This window comes from Anolis sagrei, chromosome 8 (assembly GCF_037176765.1).
Source record: "Anolis sagrei isolate rAnoSag1 chromosome 8, rAnoSag1.mat, whole genome shotgun sequence".
NCBI classification, from domain to species: Eukaryota; Metazoa; Chordata; class Lepidosauria; order Squamata; family Dactyloidae; genus Anolis; species Anolis sagrei.
In genome coordinates, this window is record NC_090028.1 from 5,818,184 (window position 1) to 5,841,192 (window position 23,009).

The following is a 23,009-nucleotide window of genomic DNA, read 5'->3' on the forward strand; positions in this document are numbered from 1 at the left end:
AATGCTAGTGGGGTTCAGGGAGGATTGATTTTGCAATTTGGGAGTTGTAGTTGCTGGGATTTATAGTACACCTATAATCAAAGAGCATTCTGAGCTCCACCAGCGATGGATCTGAACCAAACTTGACACAAAGAACTCCCACGACCAATGAAAAACACTGGAAGTGTTTGGTGGGCATTGACCTTGAATTTAGGAGTTGTAGTTCACCTATATCCAGAGAGCACTGTTGACTCATGCAATGATGGATCTGGACCAAACTGGGCAGAAATACCCAATACACCCAAATGGATTTGAACCAAACTTGACACCCAGAACTCCCATGACCAATGGAAAGCACTGGAAGGGTTTGGTTGGCATTGACCTTGAGTTTAGGAGTTGTAGTTCACCTATATCCAGAGAGCACTGTGGACTCATGCAATGATGGATCTGGTCCAAACTGGGCACAAATACCCAAATGTGATTGCTAGTGGGGTTGGGGGAGGATTGATTTTGTAATCTGGGAGTTGTAGTTGCTGGGATTTATAGTTCAATTATAATCAAAGAGCATTCTGAGCTCCACCTGTGATGGATCTGAGCCAAACTTGATACACAGAACTCCCATGACCAATGGAAAACACTGGAAGTGTTTGGTGGGCATTGACCTTGAATTTAGGAGTTGTAGTTCACCTATATCCAGAGAGCACTGTGGACTCATGCAATGATGGATCTGGACCAAACTTGGCACACATACCCAATATACCCAAATGTGAATGCTAGTGGGGTTCAGGGAGGATTGATTTTGCAATTTGGGAGTTGTAGTTGCTGGGATTTATAGTACACCTATAATCAAAGAGCATTCTGAGCTCCACCAGCGATGGATCTGAACCAAACTTGACACAAAGAACTCCCACGACCAATGAAAAACACTGGAAGTGTTTGGTGGGCATTGACCTTGAATTTAGGAGTTGTAGTTCACCTATATCCAGAGAGCACTGTTGACTCATGCAATGATGGATCTGGACCAAACTGGGCAGAAATACCCAATACACCCAAATGGATTTGAACCAAACTTGACACCCAGAACTCCCATGACCAATGGAAAGCACTGGAAGGGTTTGGTTGGCATTGACCTTGAGTTTAGGAGTTGTAGTTCACCTATATCCAGAGAGCACTGTGGACTCATGCAATGATGGATCTGGTCCAAACTGGGCACAAATACCCAAATGTGATTGCTAGTGGGGTTGGGGGAGGATTGATTTTGTAATCTGGGAGTTGTAGTTGCTGGGATTTATAGTTCAATTATAATCAAAGAGCATTCTGAGCTCCACCTGTGATGGATCTGAGCCAAACTTGATACACAGAACTCCCATGACCAATGGAAAACACTGGAAGTGTTTGGTGGGCATTGACCTTGAATTTAGGAGTTGTAGTTCACCTATATCCAGAGAGCACTGTGGACTCATGCAATGATGGATCTGGACCAAACTTGGCACACATACCCAATATACCCAAATGTGAATGCTAGTGGGGTTGGGGGAGGATTGATTTTGTAATTTGGGAGTTGTAGTTGCTGGGATTTAAAGTACACCTATAATCAAAGAGCATTCTGAGCTCCACCAGCGATGGATCTGAGCCAAACTTGACAGACAGAACTCCCACGACCAATGGAAAACACTGGAAGGGTTTGGTGGGCATTGACCTTGAGTTTGGGAATTGTAGTTCACCGATATCCAGAGAGCACTGTGGACTCATGCAATGATGGATCTGGACCAAACTTGGCATGAATACTCAAATGGATTTGAACCAAACTTGACAAACAGAACTCCCATGACCAATGGAAAACACTGGAAGGGTTTGGTGGGCATTGATCTTGAGTTTGGGAGTTGTAGTTCACCTATATCCAGAGAGCACTGTGGAATCATGAAATGATGGATCTGGACCAAACTGGGCACAAATACCCAATACACCCAAATGTGAATGCTAATGGGGTTGGGGGAGGATTGATTTTGTAATTTGGGAGTTGTAGTTGCTGGGATTTATAGTACACCTATAATCAAAGAGCGTTCTGAGCTCCACCTGCGATGGATCTGAGACAGACTTGACACACAGAACTCCCACGACCAATGGAAAACACTGGAAGGGTTTGGTGGGCATTGACCTTGAATTTAGGAGTTGTAGTTCACCTATATCCAGAGAGCACTGTGGACTCATGCAATGATGGATCTGGACCAAACTTGGCATGAATACTCAAATGGATTTGAACCAAACTTGACAAACAGAACTCCCATGACCGATGGAAAACACTGGAAGTGTTTGGTGGGCATTGACCTTGAATTTAGGAGTTGTAGTTCACCTATATCCAGAGAGCACTGTGGACTCATGCAATGATGGATCTGGACCAAACTTGCCACAAATACCCAACACACCCAAATGTGAATGCTAGTGGGGTTGGGGGAGGATTGATTTTGTAAAATTGGGAGTTTTAGTTGCTGGGATTTATAGTACACCTATAATCAAAGAGCATTCTGAGCTCCACCAGCGATGGATCTGAACCAAACTTGACACACAGAACGCCCATGACCAATGGAAAACACTGGAAGGGTTTGGTGGGCATTGACCTTGAGTTTGGGAGTTTTAGTTCATCTATATCCAGAGAGCACTGTGGACTCATGCAGTGTTGGATCTGGACCAAACTTGACATGAATATTCAATATGCCCAAATGGATTTGAACCAAACTTGACACTCAGAACTCCCATGACCAATGTAAAACACTGGAAGGGTTTGGTGAGCATTGATCTTGAGTTTGGGAGTTGTAGTTCACCAATATCCAGAGAGCACTGTGGACTCATGCAATGATGGATCTGGACCAAACTGGGCACAAATACCCAATACACCCAAATGTGAATGCTAGTGGGGTTGGAGGAGGATTGATTTTGTAAAATTGGGAGTTGTAGTTGCTGGGTTTTATAGTACACCTATAATCAAAGAGCATTCTGAGCTCCACCAGCGATGGATCTGAGCCAAACTTGACACATATAACTCCCATGACCAATGGAAAACATTGGAAGGGTTTGGTGGGCATTGACCTTGAGTTTGGGAATTGTAGTTCACCTATATCCAGAGAGCACTGTGGACTCATGCAATGATGGATCTGGACCAAACTTGGCATGAATACTCAAATGGATTTGAACCAAACTTGACACACAGAACTCCCATGAACAATGGAAAACACTGGATGGGTTTGGTGGGCATTAACCTTGAGTTTGGGAGTTGTAGTTCACCTATATCTAAAAAGCACTGTGGACTCATGCAATGATGGATCTGGACCAAACTGGGCACAAATACGCAATACCCTCAAATGTGAATGCTAGTGGGGTTGAGGGAGGATTTTGTAATTTGGGAGTTGTAGTTGCTGGGATTTATAGTACACCTATAATCAAAGAGCATTCTGAGCTCCACCAGCGATGGATCTGAGCCAAACTTGACACATATAACTCCCATGACCAATGGAAAACACTGGAAGGGTTTGGTGGGCATTGACCTTGAGTTTGGGAGTTGTAGTTCACCTATATCCAGAGAGCACTGTGGACTCATGCAGTGATGGATCTGGACCAAACTTGGCATGAATACTCAAATGGATTTGAACCAAACTTGACACACAGAACTCCCATGACCAATGGAAAACAGTGGAAGGGTTTGGTGAGCATTGACCTTGAGTTTGGGAGTTGTAGTTCACCTATATCCAGAGAGCACTGTGGACTCATGCAATGATGGATCTGGACCAAACTGGGCACAAATACCCAATACACCCAAATGTGAATGCTAGTGGAGTTGGGGGAAGATTGATTTTGTAATTTGGGAGTTATAGTTGCTGGGATTTATAGTATACCTATAATCAAAGAGCATTCTGAGCTCCACCTGTGATGGATCTGAGCCAAACTTGACACATATAACTCCCATGACCAATGGAAAACATTGGAAGGGTTTGGTGGGCATTGACCTTGAGTTTGGGAATTGTAGTTCACCTATATCCAGAGAGCACTGTGGACTCATGCAATGATGGATCTGGACCAAACTGGGCGCAAATACCCAATACACCCAAATGTGAATGCTAGTGGGGTTGGGGGAGGATTGATTTTGTAATCTGGGAGTTGTAGTTGCTGGGATTTATAGTACACCTATAATCAAAGAGCATTCTGAGCTCTACCAGCGATGGATCTGAACCAAACTTGACAAACAGAACTCCCATGACCAATGGAAAACACTGGAAGGGTTTGGTGGGCACTGACCTTGAGTTTGGGAATTGTAGTTCACCTATATCCAGAGAGCACTGTGGACTCATGCAATGATGGATCTGGACCAAACTGGGCACAAATACCCAATACACCCAAATGTGAATGCTAGTGGGGTTGAGGGAGGATTTTGTAATTTGGGAGTTGTAGTTGCTGGGATTTATAGTTCACCTATAATCCAGTTAGTGATGGCTCAACCCAAAATCTGCATGTCACCCCAACAGAGTTTGCCTCTCAACTACAGGTCTTTGTGTTGCTCTCATCTGTTTTTAAGGGTATCTCCATTGCCATTGGTACCCAGGTTGCTATGGTGAAAGCACGGCCACGCATCTTTGAAAAATAATAAAGCGGAGGCATCTCATGCCGAGGGGAATTCAAGCTACATTATGAATCTGATGCAAAGAAACAGTGATTGAGAGTTCCTACAGATCTTCCTCGGAGGCTTCCAGCAGTTGCTAACCTTTTCATTCAATAAAGAAAAAATAACTGTGTTGTTGAAGGCTTTAATGACCAGAAACTCTGGGTTGCTGTGAGTTTTCCGGACTGTATGGCCAAATCCCAGAAGCATTCTCTCCTGACGTTTCGCCCACATCTATGGCAGGCATCCTCAGAGGTTGTGAGGTCTATTAGAAACTAGGTAGGTGGTGTGTGTGTGTGTGTGTGTGTGTGTGTGTGTGTATATATATATATATATATATATATATATATATATATACACACACACACAAACCACATACACACACACACGTCTGTGTGTGTGTGTGTGCAACAATGTCCTGGGTAGGAGGAAAAACTCTTGTCTGCTTTTGCAATTGGTCACCTTGATTAGCATTTAATGCCCTTGCAGCTTCAAAGCCTGCCTGCTTCCTGCCTGGGGGAATCCTTTGTTGGAAGGTATTAGCTAGCCCTGATTGTTTTGTTCCTGGATAGGAGAAAGAACTCTTGTCTGCTTGAGGCAAGTGTGAATGTTGCAATTGGCCACCTTGATTAGCATTTAATGCCCTTGCAGCTTCAAAGCCTGCCTGCTTCCTGCCTGGGGGAATTCTTTGTTGGAAGGTATTAGCTAGCCCTGATTGTTTTGTTCCTGGATGGGAGAAAGAACTCTTGTCTGCTTGAGGCAAGTGTGAATGTTGCAATTGGTCACCTTGATTGGCATTTAATGGCCTTGCAGCTTCAAAGCCTGGCTGCTTCCTGCCTGGGGGAATCCTTTGTTGGGAGGTGTTAGCTAGCCCTGATTGTATCGTGTCAGGAATTCCCCTGGTGTTTTAAGTGTTCCGCTTTATCTACTGTCCTGATTTTAGAGTTTTTTTTAATACTGGTAGCCAGATTTTGTTCATTTTCATGGTTTCCTCCTTTCTGTTGAAAATCGCATACACTGCTCATTGCATCTAATTCTTTTGGAAGCGCAATCAGTGCTCAAAGTCCTGTATGGCTCAGCAAAAGCACCGTATCTGTACAGCTATTTCTTGCACCTTGAACTTCCTGTACAGCCTCTGCAAACATACACATACCTCACAAAATAAATTGCCTGATTGGAAGAGAATGGGGCGGGAGCAGAGAAGGCTGTGCCTAAGTCCCCGGAGCCAGGTACACCTTGCCTGCACTACCTCCTGGGGGCAATCATGACCGCACTCTGATATTGCTTGGCCACACACACATGTTCGTATACAAAATACTAGCTGTGCCCGCCATGCGTTGCTGTGGCCAACCTTTCCCTCCCTCTTTCTCTCCTTCCTTCCCTCCCTCTTTCCTTCCTTCCCTCTTTTTCTTTCCCTTCTACCTTCCCTTCTTCTCTCTTCCTTCTCTATCTGTTTCTTTCCTCCCTTCCTTTGCTCTTTGGTTCCTTCCTTCCTTCCTTCCTTCCTCCCTCCCTCCCTCCCTCCTTCCTTCCTTCCTTCCTTCCTTCCTTCCTTCCTTCCTTCTCTCCTTCCTTCTCTCCTTCCTTCCCTCTTTCCTTCCTTCTTTCACTTTTTTATTTCCTTCTCTCTTTCCTTCCTTCTCTACCTTTCTTTCCTTCTGTCTCTCCTTTCCTCCTTTTTCCCCTCCTTCTTTCCCTCTTTCTCTCCCCCTTCCTTCCTTCCTTCCTTCCTTCCTTCCTTCCTTCCTTCCTTCCCTCCCTCCCTCCCTCCCTCTTTCATTCATTCATTCATTCATTCATTCTCTCCTTCCTTCCCTCTTTCCTTCTCTCTTTACTTCCTTCTCTACCTTTCTTTCCCTCCATCTCTCCTTCCCTCCTTTTTCCCTTCCTTCCTTCCTTCCTTCCCTCCCTCTTTCTTTCATTCCTTCTCTCCTTCCCTCCCTCGCTCTTCCTTCCTTCCTTCATTCCTTCCTTTCCTTCTCTCCTTCCTTCCCTCTTCCCTTCCTTCTTTCACTTTTTTATTTCCTTCTCTCTTTCCTTCCTTCTCTACCTTTCTTTCCTTCTGTCTCTCCTTTCCTCCTTTTCCCCCTCCTTCTTTCCCTCTTTCTCTCCCCCTTCCTTCCTTCCTTCCTTCCTTCCTTCCTTCCCCCCCTCTTTCATTCATTCATTCATTCATTCATTCATTCTCTTCTTCCTCCCCTCTTTCCTTCTCTCTTTACTTCCTTCTCTACCTTTCTTTCCTTCCATCTCTCCTTCCCTCCTTTTTCCCTTCCTTTCCTCCCTCTTTCTTTCATTCCTTCTCTCCTTCCCTCCCTCCCTCTTCCTTCCTTCCTTCCTTTCCTTCTCTCTTTCCTTCCCTCTTTCCTTCCTTCTTTCACTTTTTATTTCCTTCTCTCTTTCCTTCTCTACCTTTCCTTGTCTCTCCTTACCTCCTTTTTCCCCTCCTTCTTTCCCTCTTTCTCTCCCCCTTCCTTCCTTCCTTCCTTCCTTCCTTCCCTCCCTCCCTCCCTCCCTCTTTCTTTCATTCCTTCTCTCATTCCTTCCCTCTTTCCTTCTCTCTTTACTTCCTTCTCTACCTTTCTTTCCTTCCATCTCTCCTTCCCTCCTTTTCCCCTTCCTTCCTTCCTTCCTTCCTTCCTTCCTTCCCTCCCTCCCTCTTTCTTTCATTCCTTCTCTCCTTCTCTCCCTCCCCCTTCCTTCCTTCCTTCCTTCCTTCCTTCCTTCCTTTCCTTCCTTCCTTTCTTTCTCTCCTTCCTTCCCTCTTCCCTTCCTTCTTTCACTTTTTTATTTCCTTCTCTCTCTTTCCTTCTCTATCTTTCTTTCCTTCTGTCTCTCCTTCCCTCCTTTTCCCCCTCCTTCTTTCCCTCTTTCTCTCCCCCTTACTTCCTTCCCTCCCTCCCTCCCTCCCTCCTGCTTCCTTTCATTTCTTCTCTGCTTCCTTCCCTCTTTCCTTCTCTCTTTACTTCCTTCTCTATCTTTCTTTCCTTCCGTCTCTCCTTCCCTCCTTTTTCCCTTCCTTCCTTCCTTCCTTCCTTCCTTCCCTCCCTCCCTCCCTCCCTCCCTCCCTCCCTCTTTCTTTCATTCCTTCTCTCCTTCCCTCCCTCTTCCTTCCTTCCTTCCTTCCTTCCTTCCTTCCTTTCCTTCTCTCTTTCCTTCCTTCTTTCACTTTTTTATTTCCTTCTCCCTTTCCTTCTTTCTCTACCTTTCTTTCCTTCCGTCTCCCCTTCCCTCCTTTTTCCCCTCCTTCTTTCCCTCTTTCTCTCCCCCCTTCCTTCCTTCCTTCCTTCCTTCCTTCCTTCCTTCCTTCCTTCCTTCCTTTCTTCCTTCCTTCCCCCTTTCTTTGTATATGTATTTTGTGTGTGTATATATGCATGTATGTGTGTGTATATATTTGTGTATATGTGTGTGTTTGTGTATATATGTGGTTTTGCGCATGCGTTGTAATGGGTTTTTTTTAGGGGGGTGGTGGTTTTTTAAGTCCCTTCTGCTATGTTTCTCAGTGTTTTTAGGAGTGAAGGACATACATTGGGTTGTTAGGTGTCTTGTGTCCAAATTTGGTGTCAATTCGCCCAGTGGTTTTTGAGTTCTGTTAATCCTACAAACGAACATTACATTTTTATTTATATAGATTGGAGAAGTAACCACTGATAAAGAATATGCTTCGACTTACAGTTGCAGATTGCTGCTGCGTAGCCTGGGCTGCAAACCGAGCCACGTGGTTTATGATGGGAGAGAAGTTGGTCGGTCCGTAGAAGCGTATGTGCGGCAGGCAGCTGGAGTAGGCTTGGACAATGCCTTCTACACCTTTAAGGAAGCAGAAAGGAGCACAAGTTAAGTTTTGAGGGCTCTCTGATGATGCATAAATGCAGGCAAACCCTATTTTCTGCTCCATGTTGAGCTGTTTTAATCTAGCAGCTCCGTATGTCTCCAAATCCTTAAAATGTTGTTCTCCAGGAAAAGGAAAAGCTCTCTGACTGTAAACACCACACCATTGAAAGAAAAACAATTCTTTTATTGAAGACTAGCTTGGGGACCCGGCATTGACCGGGTTATTTGAGAAAGGAATATTGTATTCAGTTTGGCCTTTATCGGTTATTTATATGGCTGGCAGTGGTCTCAGGAAGTTAGTGAAGGTACTGCGAGTCCCATCATCTGTGATCCATCCTCTTCCAAACTGAACCAGGATGGAGAGTGGGTCATGGGGGCTCTGTGTGCTAAGTTTGGTCTTGATCAGTCATTGCATGAGTGTCACTGTGGTCTCAGGAAGTGAGTGAAGGTACTGCAAGTCCCATTATCCATCGTCCGTCCTGCTCCAAACAGCACCAGTATGAAGAGTGGCTCATGAGGGGTCGGTGTGCCAAGTTTGGTCTTGATTGGTCATTAATGAGGGTTGCAGCAGTGTTGGGAAGTGAATGGAGGTACTTGAAGTCGCATCATCCATGGTCTGTCCTGCTCGAAAGAACACCAGGATGTAGAGTGAGTCATGGGGACTCTGTGTGTCAAGTTTGGTCTTGATCAGTCTTTGGCGAGGGTCTCAGTTGTCTCAGGAAGTGAGTGAAGTTATTGCAAGTCTCATCATCCATCTCCAAATTCTTCCAAACCGCACCAGGATGTAGAGTGGGTCATGCGGGTTGTCTGTGTGGATTGTGATCCTGATCCATCATTGTTGGCAGTTGTATTGGTCTCAGGAAGGGAGTGGAGGTATTGGAAGTCCCATCATCCATGGTGCATCCTCCTCCAAACTGCACCAGGATGTAGAGTGTGTCATGGAGACTCAGTGTGCCTAGTTTGGTCTTTATCGGTAATTGGATGAGGGTTGCAATGGTCTCAAGAATTGAGCAAAGTTACTGCAAGTCCCATAATCCATGGCTAAACCACACCAGGACGTAAAGTGGGTCGTGAGAGGTCTATGTGCCAAGTTTGGTCCTGATCAGTCATTGGATGAGGTTAACAGCGATCTCAGAATGTGAAAGATGGTACTGCAAGTCCCATCATCCATGGTTCAGCCTCCTCCAAACTGCAGTAGGATGTTGAGTGGGTCTTGCAGGCTCTGTGTGCCAAGTTTGGTCTGTATTGGTAATTTTCTGACCCAGCCCCCTCTGGTCTTTTCCTTTCCTCTCTTTGTCATCTCGGAATCTTGGAATTGAGGCTGGCCAATCAGAGACCATATGCAAATTTCCTTCTCTCATGTCTCTGTTTCTGTCATGAACCCTTTTCTCCACCGGGGCCTCCTGTTGCAGCTGACCAATCAGAGACCGTATGCAAATAGCACCACAGTGGCAGCCAATCAGAAAGCTGGCACATACCCCGGTCGCACCTCCGCATACAAACTTTGACTTTTATTATATACATAGATAGATAGATAGATAGATAGATAGATAGTTACAAAGCAACAAGTAAAAAAGCACTTTAAAGAAATAGGTAAATCCAATTAGGTAAGAAGATAAGCAGGAGCAAAAATAGTCCAGGGTAAAATTCAGCAAAGTCCATAAAAGTAAAGTCCACACTTTTCTCTGATATAATTCAGCAAACCAGGAAACATTAATCCAAAGCATGAATATGCATTCCAACAATCTAAGAATCCAAATCATGAAACAAGAAATACTTAGACAAGAATCTTCCCAGCAATACTTCCATGAACTTCCAAACAATGCTTCATCTGACTATATTTCCCATACTTGGAACTTTTATCCCCTCGTTCAGCTATCCCCAGCACTCAGAAATTGGTTTCGCTTTAATTAAGATTCCCTTATCTTTTTCTGTCGGATTCTGGCAGACCGCCGAAGCCATTGTTCGGTCTGCCTGTTTTGACTAATCTCCTGCCGCCTAACTATTTGCTCATTAAGTTTTCCAGCTGGGCCAGGTGCTGAGTTGTTTTCAAGCACCAAATCCTGGGAACTCTCTGGTAACAATTCAGGAACTACACTACCATCCCCACACCCTTCAGGGACATTCTCATGAGAAACTACATTTTGCACAAGGGTCTCCTGGTCCTTCTCTGCATCAGTGTCATTGACCAAACCATTGCCATCTTGAAATTCATTGGCATCACTTCCCACATCCAAAGCACCCTGATCCTGAAACACAATCACAGGCTGAACTCCAACATAAAACATCTCGTGTGGACCTCCTCCATTCCTGCAACTATCCTCAAACTAAGATAGTAAAGTCCTTCAGATGGAGTAGAATAATGTTGTTGTCATTGTACTACAAAATTAAACGCTTCTCCCCACACACACCACAAAAACAACACACCCAACCACCACTGCACAGCCTCCAATATCACATCAATGCAAAACCATGGAGTTCAATAGAGTTATAGCTCTAGGACAAAAGCTGTCTCTCAGTCTGGGTTGCTGTGAGTATTCCAGGATGTATGACCAAGTTCCAGAAGCATTCTCTCCTGATGTTTCTCCTGCATCTATGGCAGGCATCCACAGAGGTTGTGAGGTCTGTTGGAAACTAGGCAAGTGTGGTTTATATATTTGTGGAATGATGTCCAGGGTGGGAGAGAAAACTCTTTGTCTGCTGGAGGCAAGGGTGAATGTTGCAACTGGCCATCTTGATTAGCACCTTGTCTCTCAGTCTGTTTGTCCTTGCCTTTGTCACTCTGTAGCGTCTGCCATAATTAAAAGAAATGAATATGCCGAGTGAGATGGATCCACAAGAATGCTCTGAGCTTTCTTAAGGCTCCAGGACTTATAAAGTTCTTCCAAGAGGGGAGAAAGAGGGCAACTTTGGTTCAATTCTATCATTGGTGGAGTTCAGAATGCTCTTTGATTGTAGGTGAACTATAAATCCCAGCAAATGCAACTCCCAAATGACAAAATCAAACCCACCATCCCCAACCCCACCAGTATTCAAATTTAGGTTGTATCAGGTATTTGTGCCAAATTTCATGCAGTGAATGAAAATCCATCCTGCATATCAGATATTTATGTTACGATTCATAACAGTAGTAAAATAATAGTTATGAAGTAGCAACGAAAATAATGTTATGATTGGGGGTCAACACAGCATGGGGAACTGGATTACGGGGGTCATGGCTTTAAGAAGGTTGATAAACACTGACCTAAGCAGTTTAAAAACTTGAGATGTAAGTCTACTTGAGATGTAAGTCTACTTGAGATGTAAGTAGAGAAACTACGTATGGCTAAAACAAGTGGGGGAAGTAAATCACCAGCAATTATAAGCTCTACCAAATTAAAGGTTGCCAGTTCGAAGTCCTGGGTTGGTGTGAGATCCTGACTGTCAGCCCAGCTTACTGTTGACCTAAGCAGTTTGAGAACAGCTTGAGCTGTCATTACAGAAAATGTTATTGTTCATTCGTTCAGTCGTTTCTGACTCTTCGTGACTTTATGGACCAGTCCACGCCAGAGCTCCCTGTCGGTTGTCACCACCCCCCAGAAATTTGGTACCACTAAAACAAGTGGGGGAGGGGATATTTTAGGACACTATAAAGAAAAAGATCAGAAAATGCCTAGCAACCAGAAGGACGGAGGAAGTTCTGATGGCTCTTCGTCATAGAGGATGGAGCGACAGCACCTCCCTGTGGCTAGTTTTAAGCACAACCTCCAAGGTACCAAAAAGCTGGATGTCGTCGACACAACATACCTCCTTTCTGCTCTGTCTCTGTCCTGTCTGTCCAAAATGGCATTAAAAACTAGAGCAAAATGTGCTATACGATGTCCCACAAACAAAGTTTCTGCAGTTTCATAAACTTTTCCCATGTTTTTTAATGATCAAACCGGTTAGGAAATGAGATTTATAACCCAGGAAGAAATATCGTGTTGCATAGCGTAATTGCTTATGTTTATTCACTCTACTGAAATTTACCAGTAGCTTCTGCATTTCCCACCTTTGGCTTATACTCAAGTCAATAAGTTTTCCCAATTTTTTGTAGTAAAATTGGGTGCCTCATCTTATAATGGTAAGATCTACCAACCAAAAGGTTGCCAGTTCCAAGTCCTGGGTTGGCGTGAGCTCCTGACTGTCAGCTCACCTTACTGTTGACCTTAGCAGCTTGAGCTGTCATTACAGACATTAGGTACCACTAAAACAAGCAGGGGAGGTATTTTAGGAAACAATCAGAAAATGCCTGGCGACCCAAAGGAAGGAGGAAGTCCTGATGGCTCTTCATCTTAGAGCAGTGGTTCTCAACCTGTGGGTCCCCAGGTGTTTTGGCCTACAACTCCCAGAAATCCCATCCAGTTTACCAGCAGTTAGGATTTCTGGGAGTTTAAACCCAAAACATCTGGGGACCCACAGGTTGAGAACCACTGTCTTAGAGAATAGAGCAACAGCACCCTCCTGTGGCTGGTTTTGAGCACAACCTCCAAGGTGCCAAAAAGCTGGATGTCGTCGACACAACATACCTCCTTTCTGCTCCGTTTGTCTATCCAAAATGGCATTGAATGTTTACTGTATATGTGTACTGTGATCCGCCCTGAGTCCCTTTGGGGAGATAGGGTGGAATATAAATAAAGTGTTGTTGTTGTTGTTGTTACTTACCAAGGCAAAAGGGGTTGGTGGGGTTGAAGTTAATGGCAAATTCATGAGAAACCTAGAAGAGTGGAATAAAGAGAAGGTAGGGGTTAAAACAAACTCCTTTTGCAAAACCTCAAGCTTTCAGGGCAGGTTTTTATAAACTATTTTCATATATTCCATTTCAAGCACCGAAGGTAACATTATGTACTCATTTGTAATTCCTTTTCCCAGAAACAGTGTTCTCTATTACCCCAGATATTTCGTATTATGGGAACACAGAAATCATTCTGAAGCAGTGTTTCTTAATCTGGGGGTCTGGACCCCTGGGGGGGTCACAAGGGTGGTGTTGGAGGGGTCACCAAAGACCACCAGAAAACACAGTATTTTCTGTTAGTCATGGGAGTTCTGTCTGGGAAGTTTAGCCCAATTCTATCGTTCATGGGGTTCAAGATGCTCTTTGATTGGAGGTGAACTATAAATCCCAGCAGCTACAACTCCCAAATGACAAGGTCTATATTCCCCAAACTCCACCACTGTTCCTATTTGGGCATACTGAGTATTCGTGCCAAGTTTGGTCCAGATCCATCATTGTTTGAGTCCACAGAGCTCTCTGGATCTAGATGAACTACAACTCCCAAACTCAAGATCAGTTTCCACCAAACCCTTCCAGTATTTTCTCTTGGTCATGGGAGTTCTGTGTGTCAAGTTTGGTTTGATTCCATCATTGGTGGAGTTCAGAATGCTCTTTGATTATAGGTGAACTATAAATTCCAGCAACTACAACTCCCAAATGTCTATTTTCCCCTAACTCCACCAGTGTTCCTATTTGGGCATATTGAGTATTCATGTCAAGTTTGGTCCAGATCAATCATTGTTTGAGTTCACAGTGCTCTCTGGATGTAGGTGAACACCAACTCCCAAATTCAAGATCAATGCCCACCAAATCCTTCCAGTATTTTCTCTTGGTCATGGGAGTTCTGTGTGCGAAGTTTGGTTCAATTCCATCGTTGCTAGAGTTCAGAATGTTCTTTGTGATTGTAGTTGAACTATAAATCCCAGCAACTACAACTCCCAAATGTCAAGGTCTATTTTCCCCAAACTCCACCAGTGTTCACATTTGGGCATATTGAGTATTCGTGCCAAGTTTGGTCCAGATCCATCATTGTTTGAGTCAACAGCATCCTCTGGATCTAGGTGAACTACAACTTCCAAAACTCAAGGTAAATCCCCATCAATCCTCTCACCAAAAACCCTCCTCCGCTGTGATTAGCTGGCCTCTCAACCAAAGGGAGGCTGTTTCTGAGACTCCAAGTGCAGAGGGGAGAGCAGGCTTGTGTAGCGCATGGCAGTGTAGTGCGCATCCACAGTGCTCTCTGGATATAGGTGAACTACAACTCCCAAAACTCAAGGTCAAGCCCCATCAATCATCTCACCAAAAGTCCTCCTCCGCTGTGTTCTGTGTGGGAAGTTTGATCCAGTTCAACAATAGAAGGTTCAGAATGTTCTTTGATGCCCACCAAACTCTTCCAGTATTTTCTGTTCGTCATGGGAGTTCTGTGTGCCAAGTTTGGTTCAATTCCATCATTGGTGGGGTTCAGAATGCTCTTTGATTGTAGGTGAGCTATAAATCCCAGCAGCTACAACTCCCACATGACAAGGTCTATATTCCCCAAATTCCACCAGTGTTCACATTTGGGCATATTGAGTATTCATGTCAAGTTTGATCCAGATCCATCATTGTTTGAGTCCACAGTGCTCTCTGGATGTAGGTGAACTACAACTCCCAAAACTCAAGATCAATGCCCACCAAACCCTTCTAGTGTTTTCTGTTGGTCATGGGAGTTATGTGTGCCAAGTTTGGTTCAATTCCATCATTGGTGGAGTTCAGAATGCTCTTTGATTATAGGTGAACTATAAATCCCTGCAACTACAACTCCCAAATGACAAAATCAACCCCCTCCCAAGCCCACCCATATTGAATGCAATACAGTTGGACTGTATTATAAACATATCTTTTTTCTGAGTACATGAGAGTTCTGGGTAACTGAGTGTCTACACTATGCCCAGTATTACTATTATTATTATTATTATTATTATTATTATTATTATTAGAAACACAATAAGATGAGTCCACAGCAAACAAGTTCACGATGATGGTTGTTGAATTGGATCACACGTCGGACACTTCCCAAGTGTCTAGGACTGTGTGATGTATCGGCGAATAGTGTGTGCAGATCCCAGTAAGGTAGCCTTTTGCAGCTGGCAGATGGTAATTTCGTCAGTGCTGATTGTGCTTAAGTGCAGGCCAAGGTCTTGAGGCACTGCACCCAGTGTGCTGATCACCACTGGTACCACCTTGACTGGTTTGTGCCAGAGTCTTTCCAGTTCGATCTTTAAATCCTCATATTGTGTCAGCTTTTCCAGTTGTTTCTCTGCAATCCTGCTGTCACCTGGGATTGCAATATCGACAATCCATACTTTGTTTCTTAACATGATCCTGAGGTCAGGAGTATTATGCTCCAAAACTCTGTCTGTCTGAATCTGGAAGTCCCAGAGTAGCTTGACGTATTTATTTTCTGTAACTTTTTCCGGCTTGTGATCCCAACAGTTCTTTGTCGCAGGCAGATGGTATTTGTGGCACAAGTTCCAATGAATCATCTGAGCAACGGCGTTGTGCCTCTGCTTGTAGTCTGTTCGCAATCTTCTTGCAGCAGCTGAGGATGGGATCTATTGTTTCATCTGCTTCCTTGCAGAGTCTACACTTGGGATCTGTCATCGACTTTTCAATTCTGGCTTGGATGGCCTTGGTTCGAATGGCTTGTTCTTGGGCAGCCAGAATAATAATAATAATAATAATAATAATAATAATAATAATTAGAAACACAACAAGAACAGTCCACAGCAAACAAGATAAATATTGTGTCCAATTCTGGGCACCACAATTGAAGAGAGATATTGACAAGCTGGAATGTGTCCAGAGGAGGGCGACTCAAATGATCAAGGGTCTGGAGAACAAGCCTTATGAGGAGCGGCTTAAGGAGCTGGGCATGTTTAGCCTGAAGAAGAGAAGGATGGGAGGAGATATGATAGCCATGTATAAATATGTGAGAGGAAGCCACAGGGAGGCGGGATCAAGCTTGTTTTCTGCTTACTTGCAGACTAGGACGCAATGGAACAATGGCTTCAAACTACAAGAGAGGAGATTCCATCTGAACATAAGGAAGAACTTCCTGACTGTGAGAGCTGTTCAGCAGTGGAACTCTCTGCCCCGGAGTGTGGTGGAGGCTCCTTCTTTGGAAACTTTGCAACAGAGGCTGGATGGCCATCTGTCAGGGGTGATTTGAATGCAATATTCCTGCTTCTTGGCAGAATGGGGTTGGGCTGGATGGCCCATGAGGTCTCTTCCAACTCTTTGATTCTATGATTCTATGAATCATCTGTGCCTCTGCTTGTAGTCTGTCCGCGATCTTCTTGCAGCAGCTGAGGATGTGATCTATTGTTTCATCTGCTTCCTTGCAGAGTCTACACTTGGGATCTGTTGTCGACTTTTCAATTCTGGCTTTGATGGCATTGGTTCGAATGACTTGTTCTTGGGATGCCAGAATTATTATTATTATTATTATTATTATTATTATTATTATTATTATTATTAGAAACACAACAAGATGAGTCCACAGCAGACACTCTGCTGGCTGTTGTATTGGATCACACATCGGACACTTCCCAAGTGTCTAGGACTGTGTGGTGTATCAGTAAATAATGCGTGCAGATCCCAGTAAGGTGGCCTTTTGCAGCTGGCAGATTGGAATTTCGTCAGTGCCGATTGTGTTTAAGTGCAGGCCAAGGTCTTTAGGCACTGCACCCAGAGTGCCGATCCCCACTGGGACCACCTTTATTGGTTTGTGCCAGAGTCTTTGCAATTCAATCTTTAAATCCTCATATTGTGTCATTATGATGATGATGATGATGATTACTACTACTACTATTACTACTACTATTTCAGTGTTGGCCAAGCAGACTCTTTGCTGTCCTTCCTGCCTTGCGCCGCTCGCATTTCCAAATATTCCCTGACATTTTCCGCAGGAGGCATTGTGCAGCAAATATCTTATTCATATTCGTCTCTTTGGAAAAGCATTTTGCGTCCCCATGGCAACAAGAGAACAAAGCGGTGATTTCTACGGCTCTTATCGTTCCCCATCGTCCCCGTTTCTATTCCGGTCCCTCCGGCACAATGGTTGCGTTTGGGTTTTGGAAATGCCAAAAACGACATTAAGCGCAAACGTTTGCCGAGGGAGAGGAACCATTCACAAACTGGATACGTGCAATCGACATGGAGCATGCTATTTTGCACTGTCTATATCTATATATATAACAAAAGTGAATGTTTGTATGTATGTATGTGTGTGTGTATGTGGCAGCTTTCTGATTGGCTGCCACTTCCGCTGGCCACTGCAACCCCCACGAATGACGGACCTGGACCGAACTTGGCACACAGAACCTCCATGATCCACTCTATATCCTGGTACTGTTTGGAGGAGGATTGGCCATGGATGATGGGACTTGCAGTACCTTCACTCACTTCCTGAGACCACTGCGACCCTCACCAATGACTGATCAAGACCAAACTTGGCACACAGAGCCTCCATGACCCACTCTACATCCTGGTACTGTTTGGAGGAGGATTGGCCATGGATGATGGGACTTGCAGTACTTTCACTCACTTCCTGAGACCACTGCGATCTTCACCAATTACAGATCAAGACCAAACTTGGCACACAGAGCCTATATGACCCACTCTATATCCTGGTACTGTTTGGAGGAGGATTGGCCATGGATGATGGGACTTGCAGTACCTTCACTCACTTCCAGAGTTCACTGTGACCCCACACCAATGACTGCTCAAGACCAAACTTGGCACACAGAACTCCCATGACCCACTCTACATCCTGGTACTGTTTGGAGGAGGATTGGCCATGGATGATGGGACTTGCAGTACCTTCACTCACTTTCTGAGACCACTGCGATCCTCACCAATTACAGATCAAGACCAAACTTGGCACACAGAACTCCCATGACCCACTCTACATCCTGGTGCTGTTTGGAAGGATGGAACATGGATGATGGGACTTGCAGTACCTTCACTCACTTCCAGAGTTCACTGTGACCCCACACCAATGACTGCTCAAGACCAAACTTGGCACACAGAACTCCCATGACCCACTCTACATCCTGGTACTGTTTGGAGGAGGATTGACCATGGATGATGGGACTTGCAGTACCTTCACTCAATTACTGAAACAACTGCGACATTCAGCCAATGACTATTCAAGACCAAATTGGCACAAAGAGCCCCCATGACCCACTCTATATCCTACTGCAGTTTGAAGGAGGGTGGACCATGGATGATAGGACTTGCAGTACCTTCACTCACTTACTGAAAACATTGTGACCCTCATCCAATGACTGATAAAGACCAAACTTGGCACACAGAACTCCCATGACCCACTCTACATCCTGGTGCTGATTGGAAGGATGGAACATGGATGATGGGACTTGCAGTACCTTCACTCACTTCCTGAGACCACTGCGATCCTCACCAATTACAGATCAAGACCAAACTTGGCACACAGAACTCCCATGACCCACTCTACATCCTGGTGCTGTTTGGAAGGATGGAACATGGATGATGGGACTTGCAGTACCTTCACTCACTTCCAGAGTTCACTGTGACCCCACACCAATGACTGCTCAAGACCAAACTTGGCACACAGAACTCCCATGACCCACTCTACATCCTGGTACTGTTTGGAGGAGGATTGACCATGGATGATGGGACTTGCAGTACCTTCACTCAATTACTGAAACAACTGCGACACTCAGCCAATGACTATTCAAGACCAAATTGGCACAAAGAGCCCCCATGACCCACTCTCTATCCTACTGCAGTTTGAAGGAGGGTGGACCATGGATGATAGGACTTGCAGTACCTTCACTCACTTACTGAAAACATTGTGACCCTCATCCAATGACTGATAAAGACCAAACTTGGCAGACAGAGCCCCCATGACCCCACTCTACATCCTGTTGCAGTTTGAAGAAGGATGGACTATGGATGATGGGACTTGCAGTACCTTCACTCAATTACTGAAACCACTGTGACCCTCATCCAATGACTGATAAAGACCAAACTTGGCACACAGAGCCCCCATCTACATTCTGCTGCAGTTTGGAGGAAGGTAGACAATGGATGATGGGACAGAGTACCTTCACTCACTTACTGAAACCACTACGACCCTCATCCAGTGACTGATCAAGACCAAACTTGGCACACAGAGCCCCCATGACCCCACTCTACATCCTGCTGCAATTTGAAGAAGGATGGACTATGGATGATGGGACTTGCAGTACCTTCACTCAATTACTGAAACCACTGTGACCCTCATCCAATGACGGTTCAAGACCAAACTTGGCACACAGAGCCCCCATGACCCACTCTATATCCTACTACAGTTTGGAGGAGGGTGGATCATGGATGATGGGACTTGCAGTACCTTCACTCAATTACTGAAACCACTGTGACCCTCATCCAATGACTGATAAAGACCAAACTTGGCACACAGAGCCCCCATGACCCACTCTATATCCTACTACAGTTTGGAGGAGGGTGGATCATGGATGATGGGACTTGCAGTACCTTCACTCACTTTTTGAAACCTCTGCGATGCTCATCCAATGACGGTTCAAGACCAAACTTGGCACACAGAGCCCCCATGACCCACTCTACATCCTGCTGCAGTTTGGAGGAGGGTGGATCATGGATGATAGGACTTCAAGTACCTTCACTCACTTTTTGAAACCTCTGCGATGCTCATCCAATGACGGTTCAAGACCAAACTTGGCACACAGAGCCCCCATGACCCACTCTACATCCTGCTGCAGTTTGGAGGAGGGTGGATCATGGATGATAGGGCTTCAAGTACCTTCACTCCCTGAAAACAATGCAACCATGATCCTTCTGCACTTGGAGTGTCAGAAACAGACTCCCCTTGGCTGAGAGGTCAGCCAATCGCAGTGGAGGAGGGCTTTTGGTGGGAGGATTGATGGGGATTGACCTTGAGTTTTGGGAGTTGTAGTTCACCTACATCCAGAGAGCACTGTGACCTCAAACAATGATGGATCTGGACCAAACTTGGCACAAATACTCAATATGGCCATATGTGGACACTGGTGGACTTTGGGGAATATAGATCTTGTCATGTGGGAGTTGTAGCTGCTGGGATTTGTAGTTTACCTACAGTCAAAGAGCATTCCGAACCCCACCAACGATGGAACTGAACCAAACTTGGCACATAATTCTGCCATGACCAACAGAAAATACTGGAAGGGTTTGGTGGGCAGTGTCTTTTGGTTTTGGAGTTGTAGTTCACCTACATCCAGAGAGCACTGTGGACTCAAACAAGGATGGATGTGGACCAAACTCTACACAAATACTCAATATGCTGAAATGTGAACACTGGTGGAGTTTGGGGAAAATAGAATCTTGACATTTGGGAGTTGTAGTTGCTGGGATTTGTAGTTCACCTACAATCACAGAGCATTCCGAACCCCACCAACGATAGAATTGGGCCAAACCTCCCACACAGAACCCCCATGTGGGCCACAGCAACGTGTGGCAGGGGACGGCTAGTGACCAATAAAGGCCAAACTTGGCATACAGAACCCCCATTACTCACTTTCTCTAATAACCCGGACAGCGCCGGGTCCTCAAGCTAGTGATAAATAAATAAATAGTAGGAAGGTTATTATTTGGGTCCAAAAAACCACTGGTTTGTGCTAGCTGGAGAATTTTGCCACGAAAGAGGAAAGTTTCCAAGCTCTGCCTCGGGCTCAGCTTTAGCCCCCAAAAGGTAATATGAGAAACCTGGTTTATCGTTTTTTAAAGAAGCTTGTTTCAAATGTCAGTGCTTGATATGTTTTTTATTCCCACCCTGAAGGCCACCTTCAAATAGCTGAGGGATGCTCTCCGAACTCATTGTCAAGGAGGACAATGACAGCCAGAGAAGCAGCACGGAATGCCTAAGGAGGGGATGAGTCACTCCGGAGCGGCACACTGTGTTCATGTTCAACACTGAACATGAATTGTGCCACGATAAAGAACATGAGCCACACTTTGGATAGAACTGGGATGGGCATCTGGGGGTCACTGCCTATCCTTTTGGGCCACACAGTGTTTCTCAACCTTCCTAATGCCACGACTCCTTAATACAGTTCCTGCTTTGTGGTGACCCCCAACCATAACATTATTTTCGTTGCTACTTCATAACTCTCATTTTGCTCCTGTTATGAATCATAATGTAAATCTTTGATATTCAGGGTGTATTTTCATTCACTGGACCAAATATGGCACAAATACCCGATACACCCAAATTTGAATATTGGGGGGGGGGGGGGGGTGATTTTGTCATTTGGGAGATGTAGTTGCTGGCATTAATAGTTCACCTACAATCAAAGAGCATTCTGAACTCCACCAATGAAGGCATTGAACCAAATTTGGCACACACAACTCCCATGACGAACAGAAAAGACTGGAAAAGACTGGTGCGCACTGACCTTGAGTTTGGGAGTTGTAGTTCACCTCCATCCAGACAACACTGTGGACTCAAATAATGATGGATCTGGACCAAACTTGGCACAAATACCCAATATGCCCAAATGTGAACACTGGGGGAGTTTGGGAAATATAGAATCTTGACATTTGGGAGTTGTAGCTGCTGGGATGTATAGTTCACCTACAATCAAAGAGCATTCTGAACTCCACCAATGAAGGCATTGAACCAAATTTGGCACACACAACTCCCGTGACCATCAGAAAATACTGGAAAATACTGGTGTGCACTGACCTTGAGTTTGGGAGTTGTAGTTCACCTACATCCAGAGAACACTGTGGACTCAAATAATGATGGATCTGGACGAAACTTGGCACAAATACCCAATATGCCCAAATGTGAACACTAAGGGAATTTGGGGAAAATAGACCTTGACGTATGGGAGTTGTAGTTGCTTGGATTTATAGTTCACCTACAATCAAAGAGCATTCTGAACCCCACCAATGATAGAATTGGGCCAAACTTCCCACACAGAACTCCCATGACCAACAGAAAATACTGGAAGAGTTTGGTGGGCATTGACCTTGAGTTTGGAAGATGTAGTTCACCTCCATCCAGAGAGCACTGTGGGGTCAAACAATGATGGTTCTGGACCAAACTTGGCACAAATACTCAATATGCCCAAATGCGAACACTGCTGGAGTTTGGGGAAAATAGACCATGACATCTGGGATTTGTAGTTGCTGGGATTTATAGTTCACCTACAATCAAAGAGCTTTCTGAACCCCGCTAACAATGGAATCGAACCAGACTTGGCTCACAGAATGCCCATGGCCAACAGAAAATATTGGAAGAGTTTGGTGGGCATTGACCTTGAGTTTGAGAGTTGTAGTTCACCTCCATCCAGAGAGCACTGTGGGCTCATACAATGACGGATCTGGACCGAACTTGGCACGAATGCGCAATATGTCCAAATGTGAACACTGGTGGTATTTGGGGAAAATGGACATTGTCATTGCAGATGGCAGATTCTCTCACACCAGGAGTAATTTGCAGTTTCTCAAGTCTCTCCTGACAAAAAAAAGCAACCCTTTACCTAATTTAGCCCAAAAAGTAAGCATTAAATTCAAGTAAATACAGTATTGAAAGCTTCCTTCTCACCAAGACAAGGTGCTACGTAAGAATGAAAAAGCATGCGGTGAGAGGACTATATTTACCTTCCAGTCCGGCGGCAACTGGGCACCAAAACCCAAGGCAGGAAACATCTTGTCTCTACAAAACAAACC

The 23,009-nt window shown here is 44.8% G+C and overlaps 1 protein-coding gene across 4 annotated transcripts in view; it reads right to left on the reverse strand.

Moving 5' to 3' along the window:
• Positions 1-23,009, reverse strand: part of CPNE2 (copine 2) — a 144,483-nt gene that overhangs the window by 8,190 nt on the left and 113,284 nt on the right. For all 4 annotated transcript variants that reach the window (XM_067470996.1, XM_067470993.1, XM_067470995.1 and 1 more), the window contains 3 exons: positions 22,941-22,995; positions 13,142-13,193; positions 8,301-8,434 (listed from right to left, as the gene is read on the reverse strand). In XM_067470996.1, the coding sequence (XP_067327097.1) occupies positions 8,301-8,434; positions 13,142-13,193; positions 22,941-22,995 (241 nt within the window). The remainder of the gene's footprint in view (positions 1-8,300; positions 8,435-13,141; positions 13,194-22,940; positions 22,996-23,009) is intronic.